The sequence below is a fragment of the Gasterosteus aculeatus genome, chromosome 4, assembly GCF_964276395.1.
Source record: "Gasterosteus aculeatus chromosome 4, fGasAcu3.hap1.1, whole genome shotgun sequence".
Lineage (NCBI taxonomy): Eukaryota > Metazoa > Chordata > Actinopteri > Perciformes > Gasterosteidae > Gasterosteus > Gasterosteus aculeatus.
The window spans coordinates 6,232,717-6,243,034 of NC_135691.1; the positions used below are offsets into that span (position 1 = coordinate 6,232,717).

At 45.9% G+C, this 10,318-nt stretch overlaps 1 protein-coding gene across 1 annotated transcript; it reads right to left on the minus strand.

Annotated features, from left to right (window-relative positions):
• Positions 1-280: 280 nt before the first annotated feature.
• slc9a6a (solute carrier family 9 member A6a) lies at positions 281-10,282 on the minus strand. The gene is made up of 16 exons (XM_040173956.2): positions 9,696-10,282; positions 8,492-8,691; positions 8,088-8,165; positions 7,910-7,986; positions 7,713-7,825; positions 7,305-7,410; positions 6,034-6,175; positions 5,534-5,639; positions 5,245-5,333; positions 4,851-4,964; positions 4,567-4,678; positions 4,333-4,486; positions 4,082-4,112; positions 3,920-4,005; positions 2,921-3,026; positions 281-2,752 (listed from the first exon to the last, which is right to left on the minus strand). Exons 1-16 carry the CDS (start codon positions 9,991-9,993, stop codon positions 2,483-2,485), a joined length of 2,082 nt encoding a protein of 693 aa, XP_040029890.2. The 5' UTR covers positions 9,994-10,282; the 3' UTR covers positions 281-2,482.
• Positions 10,283-10,318: the final 36 nt, after the last annotated feature.

Sequence of the window (10,318 nt, forward strand, 5' to 3'; positions counted from 1 at the left end):
AAGTCAAATTGGGAGACTCGGATGTAGTTATTAGAGCGAGGTGAATTATTAATGAATCAATCCCTCCAGGTGTTTCTGAGATGTTTCTATTGAACCTTCTGGCGTGTTGGAAACCACAGCAGCCCAACTAAAAGTGGAGATCTCAGATGTATTCAACGGAAGTAGAATTACTTCTGGCACTGATCTTCTTTCTGTATCCTGGAAGATGAGACAATGATCTCTGGTTGTTACGCAACAACGACATGCAATGAAATCAAGTAAAGGAGGAAAGAGAAAACGATTGAATCAAAAACAGCACAGGCTTCTGTTTATTGACCGTGTTGCGCGCATGAACAGGTGAGAGTATATTTACACAGATATAAACAGTCAAAGACCGGAAGAGAGAAAAAGAACACAACATCTCACTCCCTCTGTCTGTCTCTCTCTCTCTCTCTCTCTCTCTCTCGCACACACACACACACACACACACACACACACACACACACTGCAGTATAACGATGGATGAAAACACAAAGCACAGCAGGCCTCTTTGCTCAGCTACTTCTGACTGGATCTCCAATGATCAAAGCCCAGAGAAACAAAAATAAAAAATGAGTATTAGTCAAACACACAAAACCTACATCAGCTTTTTGCAAATTTCACATTATTTCAAGTGTCAGTTGAAGAACAGCGGCACACGATTCTGCTTTTGATTTTTTTTTTTCTCGGCAACAACAGACAGAGATGAATGAGCAACGCAATGTAGGCGTCATGGCAACAGCATTCAAACACACGCACGGGGGTACCGAATGGTGAATTCATGAGATGGAACAGCAGAACAGGACGACTCTCCGACGTCTCGACATTTTAAATGGATGAGTGCCGACTATTCACTTTTCAATGTTTTTTTTTTACTTCACTTTTTCCCTTCCACAAAATAAAATGTAAATATTTGAAACACACAAAAAGTATAAATGGTAGAAAAGAAAAGAAAATCACTTCCTTGACAATGTGTTCTGATTAAAAAAATACTTCAAATAACAGGTTCCTGCACAGCAGGAAAAGAGATATCTGAAAGCCTGCTCTTCCTTCCACATCTGTATCGTGCAAACACACAAACACGTGTTCTCCCGCTCACACTTTAATTGTCTATTTCTTTCACCCTCATCATCATCATCCTCCTCTTGCATCCACTCTGTATTCAACCAACAGATAAAAACATCCAGCATGTCTACAACCATTCTGCGCCCAACAGTAAGGAATTGATTAAAGTTTGTTATCCACTGATATTTTATTGTTAAACGATTCGGTTTCATTAGAATTTGTTGCAGCCCGAAGAGAATCATAAATATAGGATTTGGTTTGCCAAATGTTTACTTAAAGTGAATTTAATGATTACATCTTTAATAAAAAAAAAATATATGTTTAAAGCTAAAGATGTAGAGACAAATGTGTGACTCAGCTCTATGTTCTCTAGCTCTGTTGCAAAAATAACGCAAAGCACTGTAAGGTAGCCTGCATTCATTTTTCAAAAAATGTCACGATGCAAGACACAAATGATTCATCTCCTTCTGTCAGAACTCCTTTGGATCTCGTTTTGGGAACAACAACAACAACCCTTCGCTCAGCTGTGAGCAAATGAAATACGGTGTAAAGTCCCTCTCTATGTCACAGTCAAAGGTCATTGGGAGGGATCAGCATCTTCCACTGCCTCAGTGGCATCACATAGTTACACAATATTTACAGGCAAATAGCACAAACACCCACTGAGCTTAGGGTTACCTTATGGACGGACGTGTCTGTTTAGTTTTTTTTATATACACATTTTTTTTGGTTCTTTTTTTTGCAAAGAAAAACTGCAGCGCATCACCAACTGGCTTTGCTTCCACGTGTGGATCCAATATGCGTTGCCAGGCTTAAAACTACAATTCCCAGGCACTTGATTGTAACAAAACGTAGAGTAAAGTCGTCCGCTGGGTCGGCGCGCCTTTGATGCGCACAGAGAGAAGGCAGCGACGTTCAAGGTCGGACCCAAAAACACAAAAAGCCCTCGACCTCCCATAAGAAGGAAAACAGCAAGCATCCTCGGCATGCATATCAAAGTTAAAGTACTCTCGTCATATATCGGTACTTGCATTAACCTACTATCACATGCTGCTAGATCTCTGTGCGATGCTACGGAGAGGTGACTGAAACGCGGCTCGAAGCGAAACGAGGACAACGTGATATTAAATTTCAAGCAATAAAACGCCGCAAATAAATAAAGACTATATTACAGTTATGGCGAGAGGTGGAGACGAGCAGAGCGAGAATGAGGTAGAGACGGTGACGTGCCACTAGAGCAAGTGAGCGAAGGAGAGCAAATGTGTGTGGAGGAGGAGAGGAGTGAGGCAAGAGTAAAAGGGGGGAAAAAGGAGGAGGAGCAAAAGAGGGAGTGTCAGGTACTGGTCGCTCGCTCGACGGGTCGGTCAGAGTCGGACGGCGGTTTTTCGAAAGACCGTCTTCACATCCTCAAGCGGTGGTGGGGGTCGGTGAAGGGCGGGTCGGAGTCGTCCATGGGCAGCACCAGGCGCGTGCCCCTCATCACCAGCTCGTTGTCGCCGTACGTCAACTCTCGGTCCGGGTCGTCGGAGGCGCCGCCGCCGCCGGCCGCGCCGCCGCTGGCGTGGGAGCCCGACGCGTCCGTGCTGACGGTGATGTCGCCGTAGGCCAGGTTGATGTCGCCGTCCGTCAGGATGAGGTCGGAGTCGTCGTCCTTCAGCTGGCACTCGTTCTGGGGGGGGTGGGGAGAGGAGCGGTGCGGATACTCAAACACGGCGAGAGATCGGAACTCGTTGTTAGCGATTGTTTGAAATCGAACTGGACCTTTGCGCTACACGATTAATGGAAGAAGTAACACGTTAATTCGGGAGCCGATCTTAGCTATGAAGGCGTGTCTGACCTCGTAGGCCTGGGGGCTGGTGAGGAAGCGGGCGAAGGGGGCGCAGCAGGGCGGCAGCGTGGCCGTGAGAGGGGGGCCGCTGTGAGTCAGGATGGGCTTCAGGTAGCTGGAGAGGGGGCGCGAGTCAAGGACGCATCACAGAGAAGACAAGTGGAGATAAGCAACAAACAGATTCAAGGACACAGTTACATCAATACATACATCAGTAAACTTTATGTAATAGTACGCTGCAGCCACAGCCAAGGATAAGGGCAGGCTGCAGCATGTCATCCGCTCTGCAGAGAGGGTGATCGGCTGCAATCTGCCGTCCCTGCAGGACTTGTTCGCTTCCAGGTCTCTGAAGCGAGCTAAAAAGATCGCGGCCGACCCCTCTCACCCCGGACAAAACCTGTTTGTGCCCCTTCCATCTGGCAGGAGGCTGAGGTCCATCAGGACTAAGACCTCCCGCCACACCAACAGTTTCCTCCCGTCGGCAGTCGGGCTCATCAACAGAGCCCGGTCCCCCCCTGACTGACTATAACGTTCCACCGGTCACTCCCCTTCACACTGCACATGTCACTTTAACTGTAATTTTTCACTTGTCACTTTGTCGATAGTGCACTTTATTTTTTTACTTTTTAAATATTTTAAATTTTTAACTCCAACTTTATTCTCTTGTTTTATACTAACCCATAGCCGTATTCTACTAACCCATTGCATTAGCATTTCATTTTATTTTATTACTTGTGCACTGCTGTCTTGTTGTCTATTGTTACACTGTCTACTGTCGCGCACCAACCGCCAAGACAAATTCCTTGTATGTTTGACATATTTTGCCAATAAATGTTTCCTGATTCCTGAAAATAGTTTTGTTTGTCTTCAAGTGTGTGTATTTATCTCCCCCTGCTGTCTGGTACAGTGAACTGCAGCAGTAGTTTGGGGCTGCCAGCAGTCATCTTGTAGTAGGTTTCTGATGTTAATGAAACGTTAATTAAACCAGACGTTGTGGCCAAAGGATACTTGTGGTCAAAGTTGTACCAAATTCTGAAAAGCCAGGCACTTTCGTGTTTGGTGCTTCTTCTCTCTGAGCCATCGGTGATACTGACCTGTAAAAACACAAGAAAGTGCCGTTGAGGTCTTTTCTTACGATCACGTTACAGTAGTAGAGAGATTTCCACTTACAGAGTTATCTTGATCAGAGTCCACTCCCACGCTGTTAAAAGAAGACAAACAAACTTAAAACCGACAGCAGAACAGTGTCATGAAGCGCGTTTAGCAAGTCGATGAGCAGTGGGACTGTGAAACGCCTCAAGCCTTCACCGTAGCAGTGACGACCTCTAACTTGAGGAGCGAGCTAAACATGGGGATTATTTTATCTGGACAAATACAAAACGATGAAGCAAATATCTTGATATTATCCGGGAGACGCCTACCGAATATTCTGGCAGGACAACATCTGGGTGGTGCCGCCCCCACAAACCCAAACTGTGAAGAAGACCACCAGCAGGGTGGTGGAAAACATCATCTGACGGGCGTACGTCGCCGTGTCCCTGATGGACAGGGCAAAGGTCATCGCGCCTCGCAGTCCTAAAAAGCGCAGAGGATTAAGTGACAAACCAATGTGGAGGTTCGTACTAAAACACAAAATCTGGCGATTTTTCGCTCACCGGCGAACATCATCATGTGCTGGAAGTTGGATTTGATCTTGTTGCGTCGTCCAAAGTTAAGAAGGAACGAGAGAGGGTAGATGTTCGCTGCTCTTCCCAGGAACACTGCCAGCTAAGTGGGAACGGGGTTAAGGAGAGGTCAACGAAACGCAGCGCTAGTGAAGTCTCCCCAACCTGCGTCATGGATTTCTCTGAGCTGAGACTATGACGCAAGTAGCCAATTCATTCAATGCTTTTATCAGGTTTTGTGTGCACAAGGTAGTTTTCACGCATGCAAAAGATACAAACGCTCCAACGATGAACATGGGATTAAAGACGTGGCTCTGGAAGGTGAAGAGGGTCAGACCCATGTAGGAGAAAATGAAGTTCTCTGCCAGGAAATTTAGCAGCTCAAACAGCTGCAGAAACAGAAGAGAAACATCAGCTGATTTTAGACAACAGCGAAGAGACGACGTGGACCATAAAACAGTTAAATATACTTTGACTGCAAATCAAACAAACAAAAAAGAGGCTTGAATGAAATAGGATGATTTTCAGATTTATGGTATCAGGTCTTGCCCCCGAGAAGGTGGCTGGATGTTTCGCCTTAGCATCTAACTGTACCCTAACCTTCAAAATAAAAGCACAGACATTCAAAAAGGGCAGAAATGAGTGGTGTGGTTTCACTGCAGGTCCGACCTGTTTGGTCCTGTCTTGGGAATCAGGAGACAGGTTGTTGAAGGTGTAATGAGCCTGAGTGATGCCACAGAACAGCACAGCGACCACACCTGCAACACACCAGGAGGGACGGAGACACCGAGACAAAATATATAAAAACACTAATTATTAACAATAACAACGTCAAAGATCTGTATTTGAATATTCAACAAAATAAAAAATCCCCTTGTCATCACAGGTGTGACCAAAGAGAACCAAATGTTGATCTCTACAGATTGAAACTTTGTCACAATGTCTATATCAGAGATACCTGTGAAGCCACAGGCTTCAGCCAGCAGGAACGTGCTCCACGACATGAGGAAGAACAGAGCCGTCTCCAGCAGCGGGAAGTCCCTCAGCTTGGTGAACTTGGTCACGTACGGACAGGAAGTCAAGAACACATCGCAAGTAACGTCAAGTGAACGAGGGAAAATCGATCATTGTGGAACCATAATTTCACTTGTTTCCAAAGCAAGGGGACTTTGTTAAATTGACTCATGGCTTCTGAAGGAGCAGTTGTCCAAATACTTCAGAGTATCGAATTGAAATGAATTGAAGTCAATTGTAGACTCACTCTTTTAACCAGCATTTCTTACAATACAGACTTGCTTCAGTCATCTAGTAATTCTTACAAAACATAATTTATCAAGTAGTTACACTTTGATATACCAACCACCGACTAAAAAAAAACTCAATCTTAACTTAACATTTAACCACTTTAGAGTTGTATGGATTTTATCACAATTCTATAAACAAATGAATAAAAGATATGAGAGCGGTGACGACCCCGGTGGCCACTCCCAGAGCGAAGGAGCCGCTGAAAACCCCGAGGAACATCCCGAAAGACTTCAGCACCGCCGTGACCTCAAACGTGTGGCTGTTGTCCCCTTGTGGCTGGTAGGCCACTATAGACCTGAAACAACACGAGGGCACAAAGAATGTAGATAACGACACATAAAAAGGTCATGAACTAAAAAGTAAACTAAAACTAGGTAGAGGCGGTACTATATGATGTCAATGAATACAAATTCCTCTCCTTTAGTAGGTCTCCTCGTGCAGAAATCTTTGACAATATTCATTCATTTTGCCAGCAAAAAAAAAAAAAAAAAAAAGTCGTGTGGACTCCACGTTTCTAGAGGTCAGTGTTAGCACTCAACCTCTGACAGGGAAACTACTGTGTGGAAAAAAGTAGATACGTAATCCACTTGTTAGTGTGCACGCGTGCCGCTTAGTTAGAGGTCAAGCCGTCTTTGTTGCGGACGCGTTGTTTGATAAATCATGTTACTGCCGTTGTTGTAACGGCCGACAATGAACGGAAAGAAAGGGACTTTCACCAAACACTGGGTGGGTTCTGTAATTTAAAACCCGTACGCATATTTAAAAACCTTCTGGGAAAGAAGATGTCCTTCTTCTCAGAGAATTCAGTCCTAAAGCAGGACACTTACGTCTGCTTTGAAAATGGAGACACGTTCAAATGCAAATGCCAAGGTTTGCATTCGACCTCTCTGGCCTTTTATCGACACTATATACGACTTTGTGTCACCTGTTGTGTGAACTGTCCCAACAAAGTCCAATTTAGAGTTGACGCCTCTCATAAAGCTTTTAAAGACAAGTCAGCTTTGGATTTTGAGTTTGGGAAGAATGATCTAATATGCAGCAGGGTAGCTGTCAGTAGGGAGAAGATATTTTCCAGGTATATTTCTGAGAAACTGCAACGACATCGGAAAGTGATGAATTGACATTCCCATAACAAAACCAGCAGGTAGTTTGTCTTTAAATATCCCCGGCGACCTGCCTTCTTCTTCGCTCTGCTGATAGACGCTATGTTTTGAAAATAAAGTGAGCGTGTTTCAACATCAAATAATGGTTTTACAGCAGAAAAAGCCAAATGTAAATAAAGTAAATATGCTGCATGACTGGTTCAATAAGAACCGACAATCAAATGTCCGTTGATTTGTCCCGTTTGCCCACGGGAAGCTGCACTCGGCTCCCTCGGTGGTTGCAAAGGAAAGGAACGACGTGGGGAATTAAAGACGACTTACGAGGACAGGACCAGGGCCACCGCGTCGTTGAGCACGCTCTCTCCGAACAGCAGAGCGTACAGATCCACGTCCACGTGCAGCTCGTTGAAGATGGCCAGGACCGTCACTGCGGAACCATCCGCAACGCAGCGCAAGTTAGTTTGGGCAAGTTAGCGGCAATACTTAAAGAATAATAATGCCGTAAGCAGAAAATAAAACATTGCAATGATTAAAACAGACGGACATTTTTGAATTTAAAATCAGTCACCAGCTTGTCATGTTTTATGGATGATTTCTCCAGTTAAATACTTATTTTTAGTTTATCATCCAGCGTATCACAGGACGAAACGTGAATCCTGGTCATAATAAGCGTTTCCCGTAAGCAAGAACGACTCTTAACGCCGAGAGAGATCGAGGACACACACACACCGGGGTCCGTGGCCGAGACGATGGCCCCAAAGAACAGACAGTCCGTGAAGAAGAAGTCTTCGGCCAGCTGTCCCACCTGCTTCATTAGCAACACACAGCCGTACATCAGCAGCCTGATGGAGGAACAGCATCACCATGAACAACACCGGCTTTACTAGTGTGTGACGGACACGTGTGAGTGGTACTGCTACGCTCACCCGATAACGAAGCAGGAGACCACTGTCCCCATGAAGGCATAAGCCAGGATGGATCCCATGTTACGGAAGAAGTGTCTCTGAAAGACAAGAAACCAAAAAAACCAAACGATTGACCCACAGTCCTGCGTGAGGACTACAAGCGCCACTGGTTGCTCGTGTGGACATTTGTCTCCTGTACCCTCTTCAAGCTGTAGCCGGCGTGGAAGATGATCGGTGGGAGGAGAATATTGAAGAACACTTCGGGGTCAAACGTCACCTGCGTCAAACACAATAAAAACAAGGCTCGTGGGATGGAAGGAGAGGTAAGCAGTAAGTAAACAAAAGAGGAAATATAGCAATCGGAGCAGACAACGTTGAAGTTCTCGTGGTCAGAAATGCACACCAGCACAGCAAAACAGCGATGGATGTAAAAAGTCCAAATGACCCTCAGGCAAAGGGCACCTTTCATCATTCTGATTTGTAATACTGTTATAGAACATCCCTCAGAAAGCAGAATCTTCCCACTAATTTGATCAGAGGTAATCCAGTTATTTTTGTTTTTAAATAAGCGTGCAACGTCAAACGTCGCGGGCGTTCCCGTACCTTCCGCAGCATCTCGTTGTCTTGTATGTCGTTGACCTCGTTGGCGCCGATCTCTCCTTTCAGAGTGTACTCGTAGAACTTGCCGCTGACGTTGACCAGCAGGGTGGCGGGGCTAGCGTTAACGTGGCAGCTCATCGTCACGTTGCTGATGTCCCGCGGAACGTGGATGCCGTAGCGCAGGACCACGCCGACGAGAACGCCTGGGAGAGAATGAAAAGGGTCGACAACGGGGGCGGGGGGGGGATCAATGTAGGTCTGGAAACAGTCCCACGTGCATGAGGAGGTTTCAACGGTGAACGTGGGGCGAGCTGCAGGACTTTTTTTTAGGGAAAGCAAAGGGGGAGGAAAAAGAAGTAAAATTCTCAGCCGAACAGTCAGGCTGAATGACATGCGATCGGCCTTTCGCTGGGAAAATCCGAAAACGATAAAGAGAACTGGCGTTCCAGGAGAACTGACCAGTTTTTAACTGCTCAGAATTAACAGATGATTGACCTGCAGTCGGCAGGACGTTGGGAGTGAAACTATGTGCTTGTCAAAATATTATTGCGCAAGTCGACACCAAAACTGAAACCGGCAAGCCGACGACCTGGCACGGGTTGCGCGGTTGGCTCTGTGACATTTGAGGGCTCAAGTAAGCAAAGCGTGGACAAACCTTAAATACATATGACACACATGAAGCAGGATGACAGGATCGGGCGGTGGGGGCCTAATGGACGTCCTTGGAAACTGTGTCCCATTGAACATTCAAAGTGTAAAATGCAGAGTAACTCCTCCATTGAGAACCCTGTTTTAGCTCAGGATCAGGGGGGTGTGGGGGGGTATCTTGGTGCCTGAGTGAAGGAGGGAACCGTCAATCACACATGACGTCCATTAACAGTTAACGGACCACAGTGGTGAGAAGAAGAAGGATTTTGTTTGGGGGGGGGGGGGCAAAACTACTTAGCTGCTGCTCGGGTGAAATGTCCGGGATTGAGCAGCGAGGAGATCATATTGCGTAACTAAGCTTGTTACCTTACAGCCTGGAGACTAAACATGTTACTCAAGTGCGCCACAGCGCTCCAACTTGTGGCCCGGGTTTGGACGAATAAACCTCCGATTATTTTTTTAATTTTTTTTTTGCTACAGTCACATTTGATCTAATTATTACCACGGAAATGGTGGCAGTGATGCGGGCGAACCGCCCGTCACGCTCGGAGCAGCTCACCATAAATCATCGCCAGTCCAGTTTCGTGCAGGAACCTAAATCGCCGGTGCTTAAACAACCAGATGGTCAGGATGGTGAGGGTGAGGAGCATGATGAAGATGAGCAGGTCCACGCTGTCCTGCCGGTGGCTCTCCTCGGCTTTTTTCTCCGTAACGATGTTCTCCATGGCACTGTCCTCCTCCTCCTGAGGTGAAGATGCTCTGCAAACACAGATGCTCACAGACAGACTCACGAGCAACAGCAGCCACGTCGTCCTCGTTGCCCTGCGGGCGCTGGTGACAGTCACTTTAGACACCATTTCAGCTGTTCGGCGATTAAAATGCCGCAATGTCGTCGTAGATAAAAAGCAAACTTAGTGAGAGTATGATTCACGAGCTGGGGAGAGCGGAGAGACGACAGCAACAGAGGTGTCGATTCCGGCCCGGAAGTGAAACTATATTTCTAGAAAGTGTACCACTTTTTTTTCGGTGTAAAAGCACAATAACAGGATGTTGCTAGTTTAAATACAACTGAACAAACATATCGTTGTGTAAATAATTGTGTATTTTTTTAATTGAAAAAAGACAAAGATTTTTTTGTTTTGTTTTTTTCGCGAAACATTTCCACAGCGTATGATACGTACA

What these genes read in the sequence shown, in the direction of transcription:
- slc9a6a (XM_040173956.2), bottom strand. Translation starts at nt 9,993, where the DNA reads ATGGTGTCTAAAGTGACTGTCACCAGCGCCCGCAGGGCAACGAGGACG. An exon ending in GTGGCCCTGGTCCTGTCCTC is followed by an intron (nt 6,176 to 7,304) that starts GTAAGTCGTCTT and finishes GTGTTGTTTCAG; the next exon opens with GTCTATAGTGGCCTACCAGC. An exon ending in TTGTCCTGCCAGAATATTCG is followed by an intron (nt 4,113 to 4,332) that starts GTAGGCGTCTCC and finishes TTCTTTTAACAG; the next exon opens with CGTGGGAGTGGACTCTGATC.